This window comes from Rutilus rutilus, assembly GCF_951802725.1.
Source record: "Rutilus rutilus genome assembly, chromosome: 8".
Taxonomy (NCBI): domain Eukaryota; kingdom Metazoa; phylum Chordata; class Actinopteri; order Cypriniformes; family Leuciscidae; genus Rutilus; species Rutilus rutilus.
Genome location: NC_140222.1, coordinates 28543423 through 28564921, shown reverse-complemented (window position 1 = coordinate 28564921; position 21499 = coordinate 28543423). Strand labels below are relative to the sequence as shown.

At 39.4% G+C, this 21499-nt stretch overlaps 2 protein-coding genes across 2 annotated transcripts; both read left to right on the top strand.

Annotated features, from left to right (window-relative positions):
• Nucleotides 1-1349: 1349 nt before the first annotated feature.
• On the top strand, nucleotides 1350-9038 carry pias4a (protein inhibitor of activated STAT, 4a). Its single transcript, XM_084417697.1, has 11 exons — nucleotides 1350-1444; nucleotides 2906-3287; nucleotides 3394-3478; nucleotides 4226-4267; nucleotides 4349-4439; nucleotides 4574-4702; nucleotides 4829-4934; nucleotides 6572-6645; nucleotides 6726-6886; nucleotides 6963-7114; nucleotides 8528-9038. Exons 1-11 carry the CDS (start codon nucleotides 1418-1420, stop codon nucleotides 8794-8796), a joined length of 1518 nt encoding a protein of 505 aa, XP_084273823.1. The 5' UTR covers nucleotides 1350-1417; the 3' UTR covers nucleotides 8797-9038.
• A 3902-nt stretch (nucleotides 9039-12940) lies between these two features.
• Nucleotides 12941-21430, top strand: map2k2a (mitogen-activated protein kinase kinase 2a). Its single transcript, XM_084416529.1, has 11 exons — nucleotides 12941-13539; nucleotides 13633-13843; nucleotides 13934-14080; nucleotides 14349-14426; nucleotides 16613-16664; nucleotides 17623-17747; nucleotides 17941-18154; nucleotides 18352-18416; nucleotides 18546-18607; nucleotides 19476-19521; nucleotides 19931-21430. Exons 1-11 carry the CDS (start codon nucleotides 13457-13459, stop codon nucleotides 20039-20041), a joined length of 1194 nt encoding a protein of 397 aa, XP_084272655.1. The 5' UTR covers nucleotides 12941-13456; the 3' UTR covers nucleotides 20042-21430.
• Nucleotides 21431-21499: the final 69 nt, after the last annotated feature.

Below are 21499 nucleotides of genomic sequence, written 5' to 3'. Positions count from 1 at the left end.
AATCACTGTCAGCTTTGCAGATCAATGTCATAAATAAATAACCCTGGGGTGACTTTTGCAACTGGTTCATTAATTGAACCAAACCTGATTTTATTTCATGGTTTCCTGGCTTGTGGTTCCGCAAATTGACTGTGATTGTCACCCTAAATTAGTTTTATTAATTTATCTTATTACACGCAAGTTCGTGAAGTTCTTCAAAACCACTCATTTAAAGAGACAACTTTTAAAAGAGGCAAAACATTGACAGCAGCGCCATCCTCTGCTAGGACAGAGGATTTAACATACCATTAAGTTAACCAATAATACAATTTCCGTCATCTTTTTACTCACCTTTGTGTTGTGTAAAACCCGACTTTTTTCTTCATTAAAACACACAAAAAAGTTATAGACAGCCTCAGTCACCATTCATTTTCTTTGTATGTTTTCAGTACAACGAAAGTGAAAGGTTAATGAGGCTGTAATTCTGCCTAACAACTTTATTTGTGTTCCACAGAATACGGGTTTGGAGAATCATTAAGTTGAATAAGTAAGGCTGAACTTTCCCTTTTATTTCAAAATAGTATGATATTATTGTATGACTTGAGAACAGGTATTCTTGTTCTAATAATACATGTATATATATATTTTTTTTTTAACGTCTGTAAGGAACAATGTAAACATACCTGATTTGTTCTAGTTCTGCTCATCACGCATAATATTTACCTCAGCAAATTGTTCTCAAACATTCTATGCTTCCCCTCCCCCACCACATACAATAGAGAGAACCACGGGATGGAGTTTCCTGAGGATTCTGGATTCAGTCTCGTGTGGATTTTCCAGACTAGTCTACCCAGTTGTCCTCAATGAGCAAGTATGCTCGTTGTATTATATTCCACAATACATTGTAAACGCGATGCGCTTGTGAATATATTTATGAGTAGTTTTAGTGTGCTTCTGTAGTCATTTTATGGCTGAAATTACACAAAGCATTCAGTCCTCAACATCACGGCTTTTTGAAACTCATGAAATGGATTTTTCCATGCGGAATGGATCGGATGGAGCCATGCGCTCCTCTTCCACTTGTCTCGGGAAACCCACCTCTCACATCACATCTGAATGCAAAATGCAATGTGCTTTCGCTCTAACACCAGACTATTAAAGTGGGCAAATCAGACAGTGAAGTTCAGGCGACGGTGGGTAGGTTTACAAGCACTAGAGGCCTATCAGAAAGGGTAGACCTTGCTTCAAGTTTTCTTTTTTTGACTACACTGTCCCTTTTAAAGCTCGCCGTCACGCCTCTTCGCAGACGACCCCGCCTACTTATGAACAGTCCTCCGTGCTGATTGGACACCGGCGGCGGTCATCGAACGCCTTCTCGGCTTCTCATTGGCCAGCTGCTGCCTTTCGCTTCAGGCTCTCGCGGGGCTGCTGTGCGAAGATGGCGGCCGAACTGGTTGAAGCGATGGTGAGTAGATGAGATTTGTAAAAATAGTGTCAGTAAAATGAGCCATTTGAGTCAGAGGCGGTGCCTATTAAAACAACTTGAGTTTAATTTTATAATATGATATTTTGTGCTCACACAGGACAAGTGGCAGTCTGTAAAGTGCTTTGGCAATTTGTATGTGTGCAATGTGAATGGTTGTGTCTTAAAACCCAGTAAGCTGTCTATGTAGCCGGCATATTTGGCTCGTTCTAACGTTCAATTCGAATTTTTGCACGTTCTGAATGTTCATTTGATTGCCAAAAAGCAGTCTGGGTTAGACAGTTCACCAGGCTTTTAGACACAGCTAGTGTTCCTGTGCGCGCGCGCGGGGGCGCGCTGCTTGTGGAAATGAATGATTAGTCTGCACAATACATAACAAAACAGACCCTAGCTTTTCTTAGTTCAAATAATACGGCCATGTAGTTTTAAAAAGCAACAAAAGTGGATATTAGTTTGCAACTACTTTGCAGTGGTGCTTATTAATGTATGGGTGTATAGTCACATGATGCACAATTGATGCATGTGGGTAGCTTGACGAGATGTATTATTTTCATTTGTGCTGTATCTCTTTACTACTGTATATCAGCAGATATTCCCATCCATGCTGATATTTCATTACTACATGAGGATTACAAATATGCCCATTGTTTTACCTGTTTTTCAGAGTTGAGTTGTGTGTAATGTTTATATGTAGAGTGTCATCGGCCTGCATGGGTTCAGTCATGGTAGATTACTAGAGATCGAGGCCATTTAGAAGCTTAAGGAATGTTTTTGTAATGAATTGAAAAAGTCAAAACAATGTTCATGTTCTATAAACAACTTTATTAAAAGTAATGTAAAGTTTTAGCAAATATGAAATTTTAGTAGATGCTTTAATCTAAAGCAACTTTAAAAACTTTGACCTGAGGTTACGTGTCTTTAGGCCCGTTCACAATAAAATTAATATTGTTGCGGAAATCCGATGCGATAAATGGTTGTTAACGTGTCTGTTCGGACCATCAATCACATGCTGTCAATGCAATGTTTTTTTTTTTTTTTACAGAGAGGTGTTCTAATCTTTTTTTTCATCGCAATGCGAAGAAAACTGACCAACCAATACGATTCAAGCTTTTGGTCACATGCCAAGAGCTGCTGCTGTTACATAAAACAGAAAGTTGCTCGGCACTGCTTAGTGTACCAGGGTAACCACAGTATTTCTGTTTTGTCTAACGCCACCTAGTGTCAGAGAGTGAATTTGCATGCTCATTCAGCCTGTCTGCCACGGACAAATCGCATGCAAAAATCGGACCGAACATTCAAGCTTGGTGTGAGACAGACCTTCACTCAAGGGCATTGTTCCCTTTTGGGAATCGAACCCACAACCTTTACAACAGATATTGAACTATATGCCGCACACCTCACTAACAACAGTGTTTTTTTTTAATCCTTTCTCATTCTCGCCAGAACATGGTGAAGAGTTTCCGGGTGTCTGATCTGCAGACGCTGCTGGCCTCCATGGGCCGCAGTAAAAGCGGTTTGAAGCAGGATTTAGTGGGAAGAGCTCTTAGGCTTGTGCAAACCGAGTACAGTCCAGAGCTGCTAAAGAACGTTCGACAGCTCTACGAGACGCGCTTCCCCAAAGCCTCGGCCTGGCTGGCTGCCCGGCGCCCGGAATCGGTGCCCGTAACCTACCCTGCCCTCAACACCTCGCCCAGAGGCACGGCCCAGGGAACAGACTACCTCAACGGCATCCCCAAACCGGTGCCGCCTCCTGCGGCCGAAGTCAAACTGGTGCCCCTGCCATTCTACCACAACCTAGAAACGCTGCTGCCACCGACAGAACTAAGTGAGTGCCCTTATCATGAATAAATAATAGGCCAATTTTAAGAGGTGTGTCTAGCCGATGATGAAGGCAGCCAGCGAGATAATTCTGAGTTTGTCACTCTTTGCAGTCGCTCAGAACAGTGAGAAGCTGCAAGAGAGTCAATGTGTTTTTGAATTAACAACAAGCCAAGTGGAACAGATCCGGAACTCCAGGTAAGAAGTGCAGTCAAACTGGTGGCTTTATTTAGCAATCAACCAATGACCAATAACAATGATGGGATTTAAGATATTAGGGTATATACGTAATGGAATTTAATGATAGATAATGATAGAGTGTGGATTATTAGTGTGCAGAGCAGATTGCCACAGACGCCCATTGATCACAAGTTTCGACACATCTTCCCTGCATGTTTTTATTTATTTATTTTTGCTACATTTATGTACAGTTATTCCTGGCTTAACAATAAGGATTAAAAAATTATAAACTGTATTTTTAGTGTGCCAGAATAATATTTATATTTGTTTTTTAATTCTGTACAAGAAAAAAACGTCTCTCTTTTTAATTTGCAGTAACAAATGGAAATCGTACAGATATAAATTAATAGCATAATAAATAACAACTTTTTTGATTGCATTTTATTTTATACTCTCTGGTACTCATAAGAGTGTTTTATTTAATTTATTTTTTTACAATGTTTAAACACAGACACAATTCCACCAATTTTCCCCAGAAAATGTTACAAAATGACAAGCAATATTGGGAAAATTGAACACCTATTTACTATATAATACTATGTATTATACATTATTCAGTGGCCATAATTATTGATTAATGTTGATAATCTCAAAATGGCCAATGGGTCTGCATGGCTGATGTATTTTCTTGTTTACTTAAAATACAAAAGAATATTAAACATCTTTAATTGTATTTACTCATAAAAAATGTTTGTTCCTGCACAGTGAACTTCGCCCAGGGATGAAATCAGTTCAGGTGGTTCTCAGGTACGTCATTCAGCTACATCTTGTTGGTTGGTCAAGTTTTGGTCATTTTCTGCATGCTGACATGCCCTTTTCTTCTCCTAGAATCTGCTACACAGACTCAATCGGTGTTCAGGAGGACCAGTATCCTCCCAATATTGCTGTGAAAGTGAATCAGTCCTACTGTCATGTACCGGTAAGTGTTTGTCAGGGAGGATGATCGTAAATCTAAACCACTGTATGTAAATAACTTTTTTGTGTGTTATTTTTGTTTCTTAGAATGCTTTAAATCTTGTTACTGTAAATTACATTTTATTTCTTTTTGTTCAGGGTTACTATCCTTCCAATAAACCGGGTGTTGAGCCGCGTCGGCCCTGTCGACCCGTCAACATCACGCCCTGGTTACACCTCTCCACAGTCACTAACAGAGTCACCATCACGTGGGGCAACTTTGGAAAGGTACAGAGACTTGATACAAAGAGCTGTTTTCTTATATCCATATTTGTGAATGAACATGTTAGATGAAGGATGCCTGGTTTTGCACAGTTGATTGTGTTGTTGCTAACCGCTATGTTTTGGATGCAGCGGTACTCTGTGGCAGTGTATCTGGTGAGGGTGTTCACATCTGGAGAGCTCTTCAACCAGCTGAAACATTGCTCAGTTGAGAGTCCCGATCGTTGTCGCGAACGCAGTAAGTTTCGTTGCCTTGACCAAACATATTGCATCAAACCCTGACATGAAATATGTTTTTAAAAAAGCTAATGTTTTGAAATCAAACTGTACTGTACTTAAAGCTGCATTCTGTAACTTTTTTGGGGTTAAAAATTATCCAAAATAAATGTTTGAGCAAGTACATATCCAGCCAGTGTTCAAAACTATCTGCTTGCCTTCGCGCGATTCAAAACGGTAAGCTTGTAATAATGCTTTTTAATTCCAGTGGTACTGGTGGATTTCCGCGGGAAATTCGAGCATGTCTTTGCGTCATTACGTCACATCTGTACAAATAAAGAAAGTGTCTCGGCTAGTAGGCTATATTGCGTGTGAGGATGTTGGAGGTGGAGATTTATAGCCTTTTCTCACAGCACTTGATATAATTCAACTTGTCAATTTGATGGCGGATCCAGAAAGGTTCAAACGACAATCACCAGCGACAACTGGAGATTCACCCGTTATAAAACGCAAAAGACTTCGGAGTGGCTACAGAAAAAAAGAGACTGCAACCGGCCCATGCGAAAACAAGGATAATATCGGAAGGGCATTAAATATAGTCACACAATGCTGATGTTGTTAACAATTTGAGAACAAAGTATAATTTGCACGGTTTGACGTGATATGATAAGCGATCGTTAGATTTAATCAGCGCGATTTACTGCAATGCTTTTTTTTTCCTTAGTTGGTCAGAACAAAAGTGGATGTTACTTGTTCAGATAATTTTCCGGTGAAAATTCTTATGTTGGTCATACTTCCAAAAAGTAGAATCTGTGATTGCGAATGACAGGATCCACACCGGCGCGGCGACTGACAGCCGCACATTCTCCTCAAAACAGTGGATTCATCCGCGCTGTGCCATGCCGAGGCACAATCCACGTAAGGTTGATAATTCCGCGAATAACTGCAATTGCAGATTGCGAACAGAGATGGCGACAAAGAGGAAAAACTACGGACTGCAGCTTTAAATATTGTAACTTTGAACCTGTACCTTTTAGATTATTGGATTTTTTTTCTTTCTTGTATTGGACTATTGCACCTTTTACTTTTTTTTTTTTTTTTTTTTTTTAAATGTATCATCAGACTTATTATAATTAATCTCAACAAAAAAGTTTTCATTGCATTTATAACCTTTATTGATTTTTGGTCAGTAATATTTTTTTCAAATATGTATACTATTATTTAGCAAGTGCATTAAAGTGATAGTAAAGACTTTTATTATGTTACAAAATAATTATATTTCAAATAAATGCTGTTCTTTTGAACTTTTCTATTCATCAAATAATTAAAAACATTGATAATGTTTTTTATGTAATAGCAAATCAGAACATTAGAATGATTTCTGAAGGATCATGTGACTCTGAAGACTGGAGTAATGATGCTGAAAATTCAGCTTTGATCACAGGAATAGTTTTAAAATGTATTCAAATAAGACCGTCTTATTTTAAATTGAAATAATATTTCACAATTAGTTTTTACTGTATTTTGATAAAACAAATGTAGCCTAGTGCATTTATCTTTTTTTTTTTTTTTTTTTACGTTTTTAAATTTGTATATATATATAAAACACATAAACACACGGCATCGCTATTTTATTGAAACTGTTTGGATTGTACACAGTTCAGGACAAGCTGCGCTTTGATCCTGAGAGTGAGATCGCCACTACGGGACTGCGAGTGTCCCTCATCTGCCCTGTAAGTGTCCTGTTTATGTCTTTTTATATGCAATCTGTGTGCCAATGTTAGTAGATCTATTAAGTGTCTTTTTAACACAGCTGGTGAAGATGAGACTTGGAGTGCCGTGTCGAGTGCTCACCTGCGCCCACCTGCAGTGTTTCGACGCTGTCTTCTTCCTGCAAATGAATGAAAAGAAACCCACATGGACCTGCCCTGTATGCGACAAACCTGCTCCATTTGAGCTTCTTACTATTGACGGGTAATTGCACTCTATCCAACTCCTCGCTTCTCGCTGATTCTGGTGGTAAAACTCACCTTAATGTGACCCGTTTCAGGTTGCTGTCCGAGATCCTTAAAGAGACGCCAGAGGATGTGGAGGAGATTGAGTATTTGACTGACGGCTCATGGAGGCCAATCAGAGACGACAAAGAGAAGGATCGAGACCGGGAAAGCAGTCGCTCGCCCGACTATCCGGTGGTAGATATATGTAAGAAGGTTTTCTGTCTTCTGAAATGGCATTTGCAATGGACCTTTTTCACATTTTCTGTGTTCTCAGAAAAGTCATAGTTGGGTACACTTCTGTAGTGGTCAACAAATATAGTGTTTGCATTCCTATTATACACACATATACATACAGGGCTTGACATAAACTTTTTTGCTCACTAGCCACTCAGCATTTTCACTGGCCACAATTTTGACATCTATACCATGGGAAAAAAAACGTACATATAGATATTTGTAATATTATCTCATAATTTGGCAGCAGATATATTTGGCTGCTGTCACTTTAAGACCTGACGCACGGATCCATTATACAGGTGTGAGCACAAAACCTGTGAGAATAAGTAAAATTATGTGCAATCCCATGCCGAAATTAAAACCCTGTAACACCAATAATATTCATCCGGAGCAAATGAAACAAGTGTGAGGGGAGGCGGTTTTGTGTGTCAACTTGAAAAATCTATATTTTTGACAACACTATATTGCACTTTATCTTTTCTGATGTTTTTTTAAAAGACTACAATTGAAAAATGCATATTTTATGTAAAATTCAACCCGCCAAAGTGTCTAGTAGGAGTGACTGCGTTACATGCCACTGCTGAAATACAACCGCATTTGGTTGGTTGGCAGGTGTTAATGTCAAGCCCTATATATATATATATATATATATATATATATAGATAGATAGATAGATAGATAGATAGATAGATAGATAGATATATGGATGAGTTATTATTACATACGGTTTCTTAGCACCTGAATAGAAACATCCATGCAAACACCCTTAAAGTCCCCCTGTGGTGAAAATCAAGCTTTTAATGTTGTTTATATGTCAATGTGGTATTTTTAATATTCTTTAAGACAAACCATGTGCAAAGTCATAAGTCAACGTCATTGCTGAGTATTTTCTCCTTAAAACTGCAGTGAACCAAAGACGGTCTCAAAAACGTGGTGTTTCTGATGTCACAAACTACCTTGTAACAAATCAGGTCAACGTGCGATCATCAACAAGTGGATATCTGAGCTGGTGTGAGTTAGTGGAGATGGGACTAATTAGCATATTTATAGAACCACGTATATTAAATGAGGCAACGGTGTAGAGTTACATTTAAGCTATTTATAAAGGCATAAAGAATTTTTTTTCAAGGAAAGTTTTAAGGGATAAAATTATTGACTACAGGGGGACATTAACTAGTTTTCTGAAATGTAATGCTGAAAGAATATAACAAAGTGTTGTAAATGTACTTAAAAATAATAAAAAAAACGTTGCTAGAACTTTGATGTTAATAACTGTGCACACACAACATCAGTCTGTGAAAAGGGTCCATACATTTAACTTGCGTATGGTGCGTTTTTGAGCAAAGCTAAATATCTAACGGGAACTTAACTCTCGTCTAAGGTGTTCCTGAGGCGAACGGCCACTCTCCAGCACATAGCAGCACAAACCAGTCTGGGAAGTCTGGATCGGGAGGCGCGTCGGCAGGAACCGGCGGCACCAGTGCCGGGTCGGGAGGCGGAGCCGTGGTGGACCTGACTCTGGACGACTCGTCAGAGGAAGAAGGAGGGGGTGGGGCCGAGGACAGCGAGGACACGGACGACAGCCAGGACAGCCCCGCCCCCAAACGAGGCAGATACGATTATGACAAAGACCTGGTCACCGCATACTGAGACCGGCTGGACACTTAGACTTGTGGGGGGGTGGGGGTGGGGGTGTGTAGATGGGATCTAAGCCTTGGAAATTCAAGAAACGTGTCCCTGTATCCTCTCCCGAATGCATACACACTCATGCACGCACACAGACACGCAAACTCATGCGCTGCTGACTTCTGGAGCAGTCAGGCGTGACAAACTCGTAGATGCCCCGTAAAGCCATTCCCAGTCATTCACTGCATCCTAATATCGATTCTCCCTTTAAAGACCATGGAAGAGTAACACCACCTTCAATTCTGCTCTATTGTCCTCGATTTCCTCTCCACTTTGTGTTCTGACAGGTTTAAACATCCTGGGAAATTTAAGATCTTGCCTGTTTTTTCAAAATATGAGAAAAGCCACCGTATCTCAAAAAAGTTCATTCCTTTGGTCGAGATCATACAACCATTTGCAATCTATTCAGAGGTGTTTTCTGTTAGTCCTCTACATAAGATGTTTATATATTAGCTGTTCGTTTCAATGTGATTTGGAGACATTACTGAAGAATTTCCTCAAATTTCTCTCATTTTTGTTTTTAATTTGTCCACAGAAGTTGACAACCTACCTCAGTCTAACAGCGGGCTTGACCAGAGGGTTATTGAAAGGGTGTTGAATGAATTTATTTTTTCTTCTAGTTTTGTTTTCAATCCCTTTTGTTTTTCTTGTGCAGCAACACTGGAGAGGCATCAAACATTAATTATTATTTTGTGCTTGCCCATTTAGGCATCATATTAAAAATGATTCTGACTCTAGCAACGAGTTTCCGGTCAAGTCTGTCAGTCAACTAGCGTGAACTAAACTGAATGCGGTGCGCAAATCGACACCTCATTCAGAGGGAATGAAGGTTTGACGACAACTGTCCTTTTGAGAAGCTAGTCAGCGAGTAAATATTGTATGATATCTAATGTAATAATGACTATGTATTATTTCTGATCATTTAATAGAAAAATTGCAGGTCTAGATGTCATTTTATTGGTTTCTTTCAGTTGTTTTGGTCCGCACATGGCTGCTAATGTCACGACTTGAGAAATTCTACATAGGAAAGGCAGACTGATAAATCAGGTTGAGGAGACGACAATACGTTGTTTTCTTTTTCTTCTAGACATGACTAGTATACTAGGTTTATCTAGCAGGGGAGCAGATGTTATTGGCATGATACCTTACATTTATTTTAAAACCTGATTTTTTCAGTTCACACCACTTTACAGTTTTCCCCCTTTTTTTTTTTTTCATTTTAAACTAATGGCTGATTTGTTTGAGCCCATTGTATGGAGGTTGTGTGTGTGTTCATTTCAACCGGCTGTGGGTAGCGTTTTGTGGACTTGGAGACATGCGCGGTTCTTAACTGTTCCTTCATTTGTTGTCAGAATGAGTATTTATTGATTTAACAGTTTTTGCCTCTTTTATTTGAATTGCGTTTGTGCATTTTGAGACATTTCACAAGTTTCCAGCATGTTGCTTATAATGCTGTGTCCTCTCACAGCCTGCTGGTGTATGCGCAATATTAGCCACTTGCCGAACATCAGGGCGCTTAGTCTGGACTATACAGACTTGACCTAAACCTCGAAAGAAAGAGACCTTGCGCTAAACGACCAAACAAATGGCACATCCAGGCGGCTGATCTGTTGAGGAGGACTCAGGGATGACGTGTTAGTTCTACTTGTCTTTACATTTTCTTCTCAGTCTTGACTTGACTCTCGAACCAGGTTCCAGCATTACCTTCAGGTCATGTAAAGCAGTCAGATCTCTGATCTGGAAATTCAGATGTACTTTCATTTACATATATGAATATTGCTAAATAGCGAAAGGACTTTTTTTTTTTCTTGTCCTCCAAGATTCCAGAGAAAATCACTGCACTAAAGTGGCCATTTTAAAGGTTTTTGTTTCCAACTAATCCTGAATTCTGACTTGAATACTCAGTACTGTATCCTATCTGTGCTTGGGAATGTCTCAACAGAAGAATATTGCCAGGAAGGTTCAAATTGCTTGTAATTTTAGGTTCGCCTTTGAGTCGACATGGTCTTCCTTCATCTTTTCATGATACGCCCAACTTTTTTCCCTTTTCTTTAGATTTAAAAAAAAGAGAATAGTCAGTGCTGCAGTTGACAGTTTCACATTATAAGACCGTAATGTAGTATGTTCCCCTAAATTTGACCACACTTTTAAGGTAAGGAACCTCTTGAATAGACTTCCATTTTTAGAGACCTAGATCAATCTATTAGAGAAATGTGGATAAATGTACATTTGCTTATAATTAAGATATAAATGGATGGTGATTGATTGACAAAATATATTTCCAGCTCAGAGGTGAAGACGTCCTCTGTGTAGCCAGGTGAGGTTGAAATGGTTTTTTTTTTTTTTGGGAATGGAGGCATCCCATCTTGTTACAGTGCTTAAGACAGCATGGGCAGTGGCTTGCAGTTCTTGATGTAACTGATTTGTTTGTGTCTTTTTATATGTTCATATTAAAAGCCAATAAAAAACAATAATATTTTATCAAGTTTTGAATTGCGTCCAGTTGCTCCAGTGGGCGGGCACAAGTAATTTGTTATTGGCTACTCTAAAAATTTGAGGAAAATGTAAATCGGTGACCTTCTCTACTATGTTCTCAACGTGGGATTTGACGAGCGAATCAGTTGTCCCTGTCTGAACTGAAATCAAACTGTAAAAGCTCTAACACCTGTCAATTATGTGTGCAATTAATTAAACTGATTTAAAATAAATCTAAATTTTGTCTTTCCAGTGATTTTAAATCTTGGATTTAACTCCATTGATTGCTTAAAGAATATATTTAACTATTCATTAAAAAGCACAATAATAACAGTTTCTTCCACAATAACAGTTGGTTTGATGACTTTGATACCACGTTAGTGTACTTGCATGACACGAAACACTGACTGAAAGGAATTTTTATGCCGCCTATATTCCATATGAATATATTTTACTGTAGTAATTGTGGTATGTTGTCAAGTTATTTGTCTATTGGTTTCAAAAGGGTTTACAGACCAAGTTCAGAATGCAGAAAATTAATAGTACACTGTAAAAAAAAAAAGCGGGGGCTGCCTTAAATTAAGTACAATCAACCTGGATGTTTAAGTAATTTCAACTTAAATTACGTTAAATTTAGTTGAATCTTGCATAACTTAAAAAAAAAGTTGAAAATTGCTACAATTAATTATTTTGAAGAGTTAAAGAAATGTAAAAACAGGTTGTCATAGCTTATTGAATTGAATTTTGCAATAAATGTGACATTAAGGGCTAAAATATTTAAGAAACGTACTTGTTTAAAGCAAGACACTCGAGGTAAATGGGGTAAAAAAAATAACTACTATATATCACCTTACTTCCACAGTTGGTTGATTACATTGAATATCAAACATTTTTTGTATTACTTTTTTTTTTCTGAAATGTTTAAATGTGCAAATGAGGCAGTATCTAATTAAATATGCACTACTTTGCATACATTTGGAGAACAAAAATCTGAACTTTGGATGAAATTTGGTACTTGGTTTTCTACATAAGACTCAAAGGTTGTACAGAGGAGATTTTGGATAGGCTATCTCTTTTTATCACTCCATAAATAAATCAGAAAATACTGTCAACAGCCAGAAAAAAAAAAAAATGTTAACCATTATTTTAGGAATAAAATTAGGCAAATTATATATGAACAAAGTAATACCTCTGTAAAAAGAATCAGAATATAAATAGGAATAAAACTGTAAAGTTTGGTGTATGTAAGTGCTGCGGAAGTGGAGGTTTCTGGCTAGGAGTAGGAGAAATACTAATGTTCAGGAAACGGCCGTTCAAGAGATGTACTGTAATTGAAATCTACACACGCAAATAGATAAAGTGCTATAAAAGATACACTTAAAAGTGCATTTTGAATTATTTTCTTTCCACTGGTCTGAAAAAACACTTTACACTAACAAATATTAAAAGCACTTCTCAGAATTGACAGATGCGTGAAAAAAACTGTGTTTTTGCCTGTAGTGTTTCGCCTCATGTTTTTGGCGGTAACTGGATAATAAAGAATTTTAGTACCCCTTAGGTTCAGACCCCTTCTTCAGTTCACCACCAGATGTCGTTCTTACTCATATAATCACTCCTCCTGTCAAAGCTCGAGATAAGTCAAGTGTTCTGACGACAGTTCTCGCGAGATCTTGTGAACGACGCTTCCTCTTGGTTGGATAGCGGCTTCCTGGCCGGACTTTATCCCCCCCTTCTCCTCCTCCTTTTTTTTCTTGGGGGAAATTTCAACTTGTGTTTTCGCGGGTCCTCCGTCAAAACAATTTCGGACAGCATTTCGCGGTGGGTCCTGTGAATGTGAACGACAGGCCTGACTTGTTTTTTGCCGCCTTTTGTCTGTGGGAGCGCTCGCGAGTCAGAGGCCGTAAGCGAAGAGACATTCCAGCGATGCACTCGCTAAAATAAACTGCATTTCGTGTACTTTTGCGCCTATGGAAGTCGCTCTTTTACTTGTCACCTTCATATTACTTGGCACAGCTTCTGGAGGCATGACAGGGTGTTGAAATAGGGTCTTACGAATCTCAGAAACTTCTATAGCGACTGCCAGGGTTTGTGTAGCAATTTGAAGGATTTGATGTAAGCAGAAACAAACTTGTTCTCTACTCAGACAACTATGGCACCAAAAAGAAGACCGGTGCCCTTGATTATAACCCCCACAGGAGAAGGACAGTCAACCAACATAGATGCAGCGGCAGAGTAAGTATATAATCTGCTATGCCTGACACTTGTTTGGTTTACCTTCCTGCTTACTTCAGTATGTCTCACCTGGTCCTGGTTTTCTGTCTTTAGGGCCAACCTAGAGGCCTTACAGAGGAAGTTAGGGGAGTTGGATTTGGATGAACAACAGAGGAAGCGTCTCGAAGCTTTCCTCACCCAGAAAGCCCAGGTGGGCGAGCTCAAAGATGAAGATTTTGAACCCATATGCGAACTTGGCGCAGGTAATGGTGGAGTGGTTCACAAAGTCCGTCACAAACCCTCAAGACTGGTCATGGCCAGGAAGGTAAGCCATCTACAGACTTTATGCACCTGCTGCTGCTAGCTTGCTCACGGCATTTAATGCAAAGCCTAAACTTTATGTATTTTTCTTCAGCTTATTCATTTGGAAATCAAACCAGCCATCAGGAACCAGATTATACGAGAGCTGCAAGTTCTACATGAGTGTAACTCGCCGTACATTGTAGGGTTTTACGGCGCCTTCTACAGTGATGGAGAAATCAGCATCTGCATGGAGCACATGGTGGGGCCGGTGTTGTTGCTTATAGTAGTGCTTCTCAAACATGTCCTGGGGATCCCCCACCATTGCACATTTTGGATGTTTCCTTCATCAGACACACCAAATTCATGGTTTGCAGTCTCTCTATTGTTGAGCTGATGAGTTGAATCAGGTGTGTTAGATGATGGAGACATACAAAATGTGTGCACACAGTGGTGGGGGGTCCCCAGGTTTGAGAACCACTGGTTTATAGCAAAAGTTTTTAAGCACACTGACATGTATTTGTCTGCAGGATGGTGGCTCTTTGGATCAAGTACTGAAGGAAGCCAGAAGAATCCCTGAAGAAATTTTGGGCAAAGTTAGCATAGCTGTAAGTATTACTGTCCAGTGTTGTATCTACAGATACTGCTGATTACAAATCAACCATACAAATACAACAATGACTAGTTAGTGTTGAAGTTGACTAGTTTATTAAAAAAAATTAGGGCTGCCCCCTAATAGTCGACTAGAAGAGGCTTAGTCGACCAAGATTTTATTATTGGTTAGTAGTCGCAGAAAAACACAAACTCCACAGGAATTGTCAAGTCACGCGGTCCGTGAGAGGCAGATAGTTAACTGCGGGTCCTTGTGGTAATTACAGTATGTCTGGCAGGGAATCCAAACGTTCACCTATCATCCATCAACCTCAAATATGGCTTATAATTTGAAACATGTAAGTTGAAACTTTAAATGGCCGCTCGCTCTAACATTAACTTAAATAAAAGTATGCTATTATTAGGCGCATATCCACGTGTTTGTGTGGCGTGTGGAAGCTAAACTATAGCGCGCTTTCTGCATGACATGAAGGTGCCGGCGCGATCACGTGCATTTTTTTCCTGATAACAGCAGAAACAACATAAAATACAGATAAGAGTAATACAAAGTGTCTACTTTTATTTCTGTACACTCAGAATAACAACAAAAAGTTGTGCTTTTGTGAAATACAGAAAACAAACAGGATGATCTTTCTCCTGTCTCTGTCTCCCTGAACAGCAGCGTGTCACATAAATTAACCGAAACTCAACGTATAGGATACTTGGCTAACACAGACATAATAAATATATCTATAGAAAGCTCTATAGCAATGTCAAGTGATTGTCAACCAATTCAAGTGGAAAACAAATATTGTCAGATTATGTAATCCATATGAAACGTGCATATAGGCGCATCCAATCTCTGCAGCCAAACAACACAGAAAACATTATCAATAAATTGTTAAGATGTTTAGACAAACTCCTTGCTGTTTCACAACACATTCATAATTACTTTTGCCGGTGTGTTTTGGTAAGCTTTATGCATTCGCTGATTAGGCTATGTATTATAGGCAATTAAAGGTTCATTGTTTTGATTTATATGGCTTATTAATATACACGTGCAATTAGTCGCTTAAATGAACGACTAATAGTCGACTAGAAAAGTCTTTAGTCGAGGGCAGCCCTAGATGTTTAAGCCTACTTTAATGTTTTTTCTTTAAATGTGATAAATTTAGGAACCCAACTTCTTTTTGAGGGCTGTAACATGTTGGCAAAAGTTTTTTAGCCAGCTTTTACGGTGTTTTTAGGTATACGTTTTATCATTAGATATGTTCCCCAAATTTAAATTTAATAAAAAATTACCGATACAAGTTGCTGTTCAGATCAAATCTGCTGTGAGCAATGTTCTTGTTGTTATGCATAGTCTGTAAGTTTTAATTTGTTTAAAACTACAATAGCTTTGTGCCCTGTTTGGCTATAGAGTTTACGATTGGTAGAATATTTTTTTGTTGTTGTGTGAAATCTTTAATCTTATTTAGATGCATAGTATTTATGTCATTTATTGGTTATCTACCATAATGTGAAAATAATTACCGTCTTATTATCAGGGATAATTTTTATATTGGCACTATTTTATTTTTATGGTAACTGTTTTTTATTTTTGCATATGCAAAGTAATTGCAGTATGTATATAGGTAATACACATTTAAAATGATCAGGTTGTTGTGAAACGGCTGTAGGAATCCCTGAACTGAGAAGTGCAGAGGGCAACCTGCTCTTCTCGTTATTGTCTAAAAGCAGAATCCAAAAATTGGTACACAACCTCCATCGTAACATGTCTGGCACTATTACGCGCCGAACCGCAATATAATAAAGCTGTGACCACACCCACGGATTTGCAAACTCCCTTTCAAGTCAGAGTCAGCAAAGCATGCACGTTTTTCAACACACATTTAGCTCTTTTTTTTTTTTTTTTTCATCCAAATGAATAGGGTTAAACTTCTGTTTCACATTTGATCATGACAAAAAACAAACACTTTAGCTTGAAGACCAAACAAAGGTGTAGAGATCTATTTACGTGTGTGTCCATACTGTTTATTGCACGCGTGAGCGAATGCATCTCAGCTTTCGGTAATCACAAAGCAGAAGTTGTTTTGTAAAGACTAGACTATGTAACATGTTCTGTAAATTCAGGAAGCTGGATAGCACATTGACCGTTGAGAGAGAAACCCCATTGATGTTATCTTTAACTCTCAATCCACAGGTACTCAGAGGTCTGGCATATCTTCGGGAGAAGCACCAAATAATGCACAGAGGTACACGCATTCCTTAATAATATCTTAGAAAAAGTACATGTGCGTACACGCGCTGGATGGCGGCAGGAAGTAGCCCCCTAATGCAGCTATTGAAATTGCATAAGAAGCTTAAAAATGATTATTCTAGAGAGAGATTAGGCCTCACTTTTTCTCAAAGGTATTTACTAAAACTCTAACCAGAGACCTTCACCCAACTGCTAAAATGAGATTAAACAAAGCAAAATGATTGCAAAAGTTTATAAAATTCCCTTTTATGAGCTAAATGTCAGTCTTCTAAAATGATACATTTTTTATCACTACATAGGCACATTTTATTCCAAGTAGATCACCAGTTAGCGTAGAAATATATTCAATGACTCCCAAGTGTGGCGCAACCAACATTTGAACTATAATACTATGTCTGAAGATGCAAAGTATCAGTTTCTCTATCAGGTTGTATGAGGGTCTGGAGGAGCCACACTGGGTTTGAAGGGTTAGACGGAGGGTCAGGCCTATAGTTGTGCTGTTGTGGCAGGGAGCGTTTGCCTGCTTGCAAGGAGCTGTCGCGGAGCCCAGCCGGTAATTACAGCCTCTCGGATGTGATTACATGGCAGCCGCACCCTGCACCCCCCTCCCTTCTTTTTCCTCTCCCCCTCTCACCCCTCTTTCCACTCCTAGTGGGTGTTAGGGCTGAAGGAGGGCCCGTCATGTGCGGAATCGTTGCATGTCCACACTGTTATTTGCTCCTCTTGCCCTGTGTTTAAGAGGAGGGATGTAGAAAGTGGCTTGCATGCCTGTCCTTTCTGCTGTGACTGTGTTGTCAGAGTTTGCTTTGCAGTATGCAGAGCATCTTGTAAAATGTTTTTGCTGGGTGTGCTGGAGAAAGGGTGTTTGAACGGGGATGAAAAGCCAGGTGGTGCCGCTGGGATTTGGACCCCAGCCCTCCATCTTACTTGTTCTCTCTCTCTGGTCCCTACAGACGTTAAGCCCTCCAACATCCTGGTGAACTCGCGCGGTGAGATCAAACTGTGCGACTTTGGCGTGAGTGGCCAGCTCATCGACTCCATGGCCAACTCCTTCGTTGGAACACGGTCCTACATGTCGGTGAGTCACCCTCCCTCTTCCCTCCCCAACCCCCAGCCCTTCTCATTCCAAGCCCTGAGCCGGTGCCCAGGATTCTTCCATGTGGAGAGGAGGAAGTTGCTGCCAGGTTTTAGCCCACTCCTCCTGGCCACCTGCAGGGTGTGGTGCCCCACCCTAGTAGAGCCTTGACTTGCTCTGCTCTCTGCCTTGACAGCCGGAGAGACTCCAGGGCACGCACTATTCGGTTCAGTCAGACGTGTGGAGCATGGGCCTATCGCTGGTTGAGCTGGCTATTGGACGCTACCCCATCCCCCCTCCCGATGCCAAGGAACTGGAGGCCATATTTGGCCGGCCAGTGCTGGACGCAGGTGGGGCAGAAGGCCACAGCATGTCCCCGAGACCCAGGCCTCCAGGACGACCGGTTAGCGGTAAGACTGTTTTTAATTTCTCAGAACATTTTAGAAAATTTAGGAAAGTGAGGTAGATCCATACTATCAGATACAATTTACAAATCCATTGGATAATTAAAGACATGTTTTAGTCGCCTAGCATGACATTTTTGGGTTGCCAAAGTCTGCGTAATATACGTGTTTTTAGTCAAGCCTTGCAAATTGTTTTCCCCCAGGACACGGATTGGACAGCAGGCCAGCCATGGCTATATTTGAGCTACTGGACTACATTGTCAATGAGGTCAGAGGATTTGCTTAGCATGCAACTTGCTTCCTTTGTGCTTATTTTTGCCTTTTATAGTATTTTTATGTAGCAGTTTCACTTCAATATCAACAATTTTCTGCTCCCCACCTGTCTCTTCATCTGCAGCCACCACCCAAGCTGCCCCATGGCGTCTTCACCATGGACTTTGAGGAGTTTGTGACAAAATGGTGAGCTCCTGTGTGGTTATATTGTACAAACCCGCAAAGACTAATTTGTCATCATCGTTGAACAAAGTGGCATCTAAACTATGGCACGGTTGCAAAACATTAAAAGGGCCGTAGTACAGGTGTGTCCAATTTCCTGCTGAGTTTAGCTCCAACCTTCCCTAACACACTTGCCTGGAACTTGCTCTAGTAATTCTGAAGACATTTATTAGCTGGTTTAGGTGTGTTTATTTAGGATTGGAGATAAACTCTGCAGGATAGTGGACCTCCAGGAGCAGGATTGGTAACCCCTGCCATTGGACAATGCAAGTTTGAACCTGGACTGCATTGTTCCCAATCCCACACCTACTTCCTCCAATGATTTCTTGTCAATCTTGATGCATTTGCTTTAAAAGTTCAGTTGGACTGAAGCAATGATTTTTCCTCATGTCAAGCAAACACTTTAGTCCGACTGAAATCGTATCTGAAATCATAAATTTTTTGCGAAGTCGGACAAACATATCTAGATAATGTTATTTTACCTTAGCTTCGTCAAGCATGTGCGCACGTTTATCTGACACCAATTTACCCCAGTGTTTTGCTCTTGCTCCAAAACAAAGAGTTGGCTATTTAGTCTATTTAGTCCTTCAAAAATTGTATTACTCGCAGGTTAAGATGGTAGCTTGACAATGCAAAAAAATCTGTGGATTAGAAATGGTATTTGTAAAACTACTTACTGTCCTATCAAAGAAAGGCAAAAAGACACAAACAAGAGGAGACTTGTTTTTCACTTAAAAACCCTAACACCTCTCTACAGATTTCTGGTCTAATGTTTTGTTGATTTGGGATTTTTAGTTTTATCTTATTTATTTGTTTTGTGTGTATTTCACAGCCTCATTAAGAACCCTGCTGACAGAGCTGACCTCAAGATGCTAATGGTACGTACATTTGCCTATATGGTAGCTGTAAAATTAAGACAGATTCATAAGTATATTAAATAGAAATTTTTGTTTTTATCATCTGTAAAGTGCAATAACATGGTTTGAAGAAGGATTTGAGAGCTCTTTGGAGTGACCGGACACACATCCAGTAATGTGTGTTTGTACATTTTTGGCCATGTTGGCGATTAGCACTAGTTACAACATGAATTTGAAATGTTCCCCCCTCCCACTCATTACCGTATTGCCTGTTGGTACTCGTAACATCAATATCATGATGTTTTGCCAAAGACTGCATTACAGAAAACAGTACTTGTAGAAGTATACTGAGGCAGGATCTATTGAAAATAAAATGCTTGTCACCAGAAACTGCTTATGGTGTAATTGATCATGTGATGTTCAATTGCAGGGCCACACATTCATCAAGCGGGCCGAGGTTGAGGAGGTGGATTTTGCTGGATGGTTGTGTAAAACCATGGGCCTTCACCAGCCCAGCACACCTACTCATAGCGCTGAATGAACGCTGGCTCACAGCGTAGGCACCCATGCCATCCTCATCCTCCGCTTTACTTCTTTCCTCTCTGCCCTCACAGGCCTGTATGCTTATAAGCCTCCGACACACTATTTTGTGCACTCTTTCTCTGCTTGCTCTTCCCTTCCGCTGCAGTGTGTTCTGGGGACATTGTTTTTTAAGAGCCTCTGGTGTTGGAACACTTAGTCATTTGAATGAATATGGAGATAAGAGTCACTTAAGTAGAGTGGCTGTATTTTTAACGACCAGATTATTCAGGAATGTTTCCAAAATGGTAAAAATCAACAGCAATTTCATTCGTTTTGTTTTTTCTTTTCTTTTCTTTTCTTTTCATGGACTGTTTAAGTCATTATATTATTTTGTTGCTCAAGTGATATTCATTGACAGTTTGTGTTACACTGTTAAAATTGATAGCATGGTTCAATGGCAAAAAATGAATTATGAATCAACTGCTGTTTGCATCTAAAGAAAGAAAATAGGGCTACTGTGGATCATACAGGTTGGTTTATTACAAAGGTGATTATTAAAAATGCAAGATGCCCAAGCGCATTTGTACAGGTGTTTATCTCATGCATTGCAGGCAGCAGTGCTTTTTAATCTGCTCAACATTGGCCCTTAAAATGGTTTCATCATGTCTTTCTACAGTAAGTTTAAGTCTTGTTTGACTCATCTTTGTCACCAGTGCTTGAACGGTTTTCTCAAATCTTGCTTTATTTTTCAACTTAAAATTATCTCCAGAAGGGTATATTTGGGAAGATTTATTGTTTATAACTTATGCTTCAATGTTTTTTTTTTTTTATATATATATAAAACTTAAAATTTCTTTCTTTTGATTTCAAGTTTTGAGTACAACTAGGGTTGCACCTAACTTTACAGTGCTTTTCCATGAGCCCTACTCCAACTAAGACCACAACAGGTACACTCATAGTCTGTTCTTCAGTGGTATATAAAGTGCAAAGTAAAGTCTCAGGCCACCATGTACAGTGCTATGCAGATCAAATGATCCTCAGCAGATATTGCCGTATTAGTAGGTCTTATAAATACACGGGTGTTACAGATGGGCATTGTGAAGTGTGGCTAAAGCCCACTCGCTCTAAATAGCTTTGTGTTTTTGTTTTTCTCTCTCTCTAGTACTTTTCAGTAACATTGAAACTGTATTATTCACACACTGGCATTTAGCTCAGACCAAGTGAATGCACCACCACGCTTGCGTGTATAAAAATATATGTACAGTACAAATGGTACTGATTTCAGTCTTAAAAATAATATTTTTTTTTTTGACTAGTTTAAAGAAGAGTATATAAGTCATTTTATTACCATTTGGAAAGTGTTGAATACAGTTCTAATATAAAAATAAAACTTATTTGTGAATGATTATCCTGCTGTAGTTGTTGTCAGTCTTCTTCGCTGTTTCTTTTTTTAACATTGAATCAAGTTTTAAGTGTC

Bases quoted from the DNA above. Each gene is read 5' to 3' on its own strand.
- pias4a (XM_084417697.1), top strand. From the start codon at position 1,418: ATGGCGGCCGAACTGGTTGAAGCGATG. The intron at 1,445-2,905 runs GTGAGTAGATGA...CATTCTCGCCAG, and splicing joins CCGAACTGGTTGAAGCGATG to AACATGGTGAAGAGTTTCCG. The intron at 4,935-6,571 runs GTAAGTTTCGTT...GATTGTACACAG, and splicing joins CGATCGTTGTCGCGAACGCA to TTCAGGACAAGCTGCGCTTT.
- map2k2a (XM_084416529.1), top strand. From the start codon at position 13,457: ATGGCACCAAAAAGAAGACCGGTGCCCTTGATTATAACCCCCACAGGA. The intron at 13,540-13,632 runs GTAAGTATATAA...TTCTGTCTTTAG, and splicing joins AACATAGATGCAGCGGCAGA to GGCCAACCTAGAGGCCTTAC. The intron at 18,417-18,545 runs GTCAGAGGATTT...CTTCATCTGCAG, and splicing joins TGGACTACATTGTCAATGAG to CCACCACCCAAGCTGCCCCA.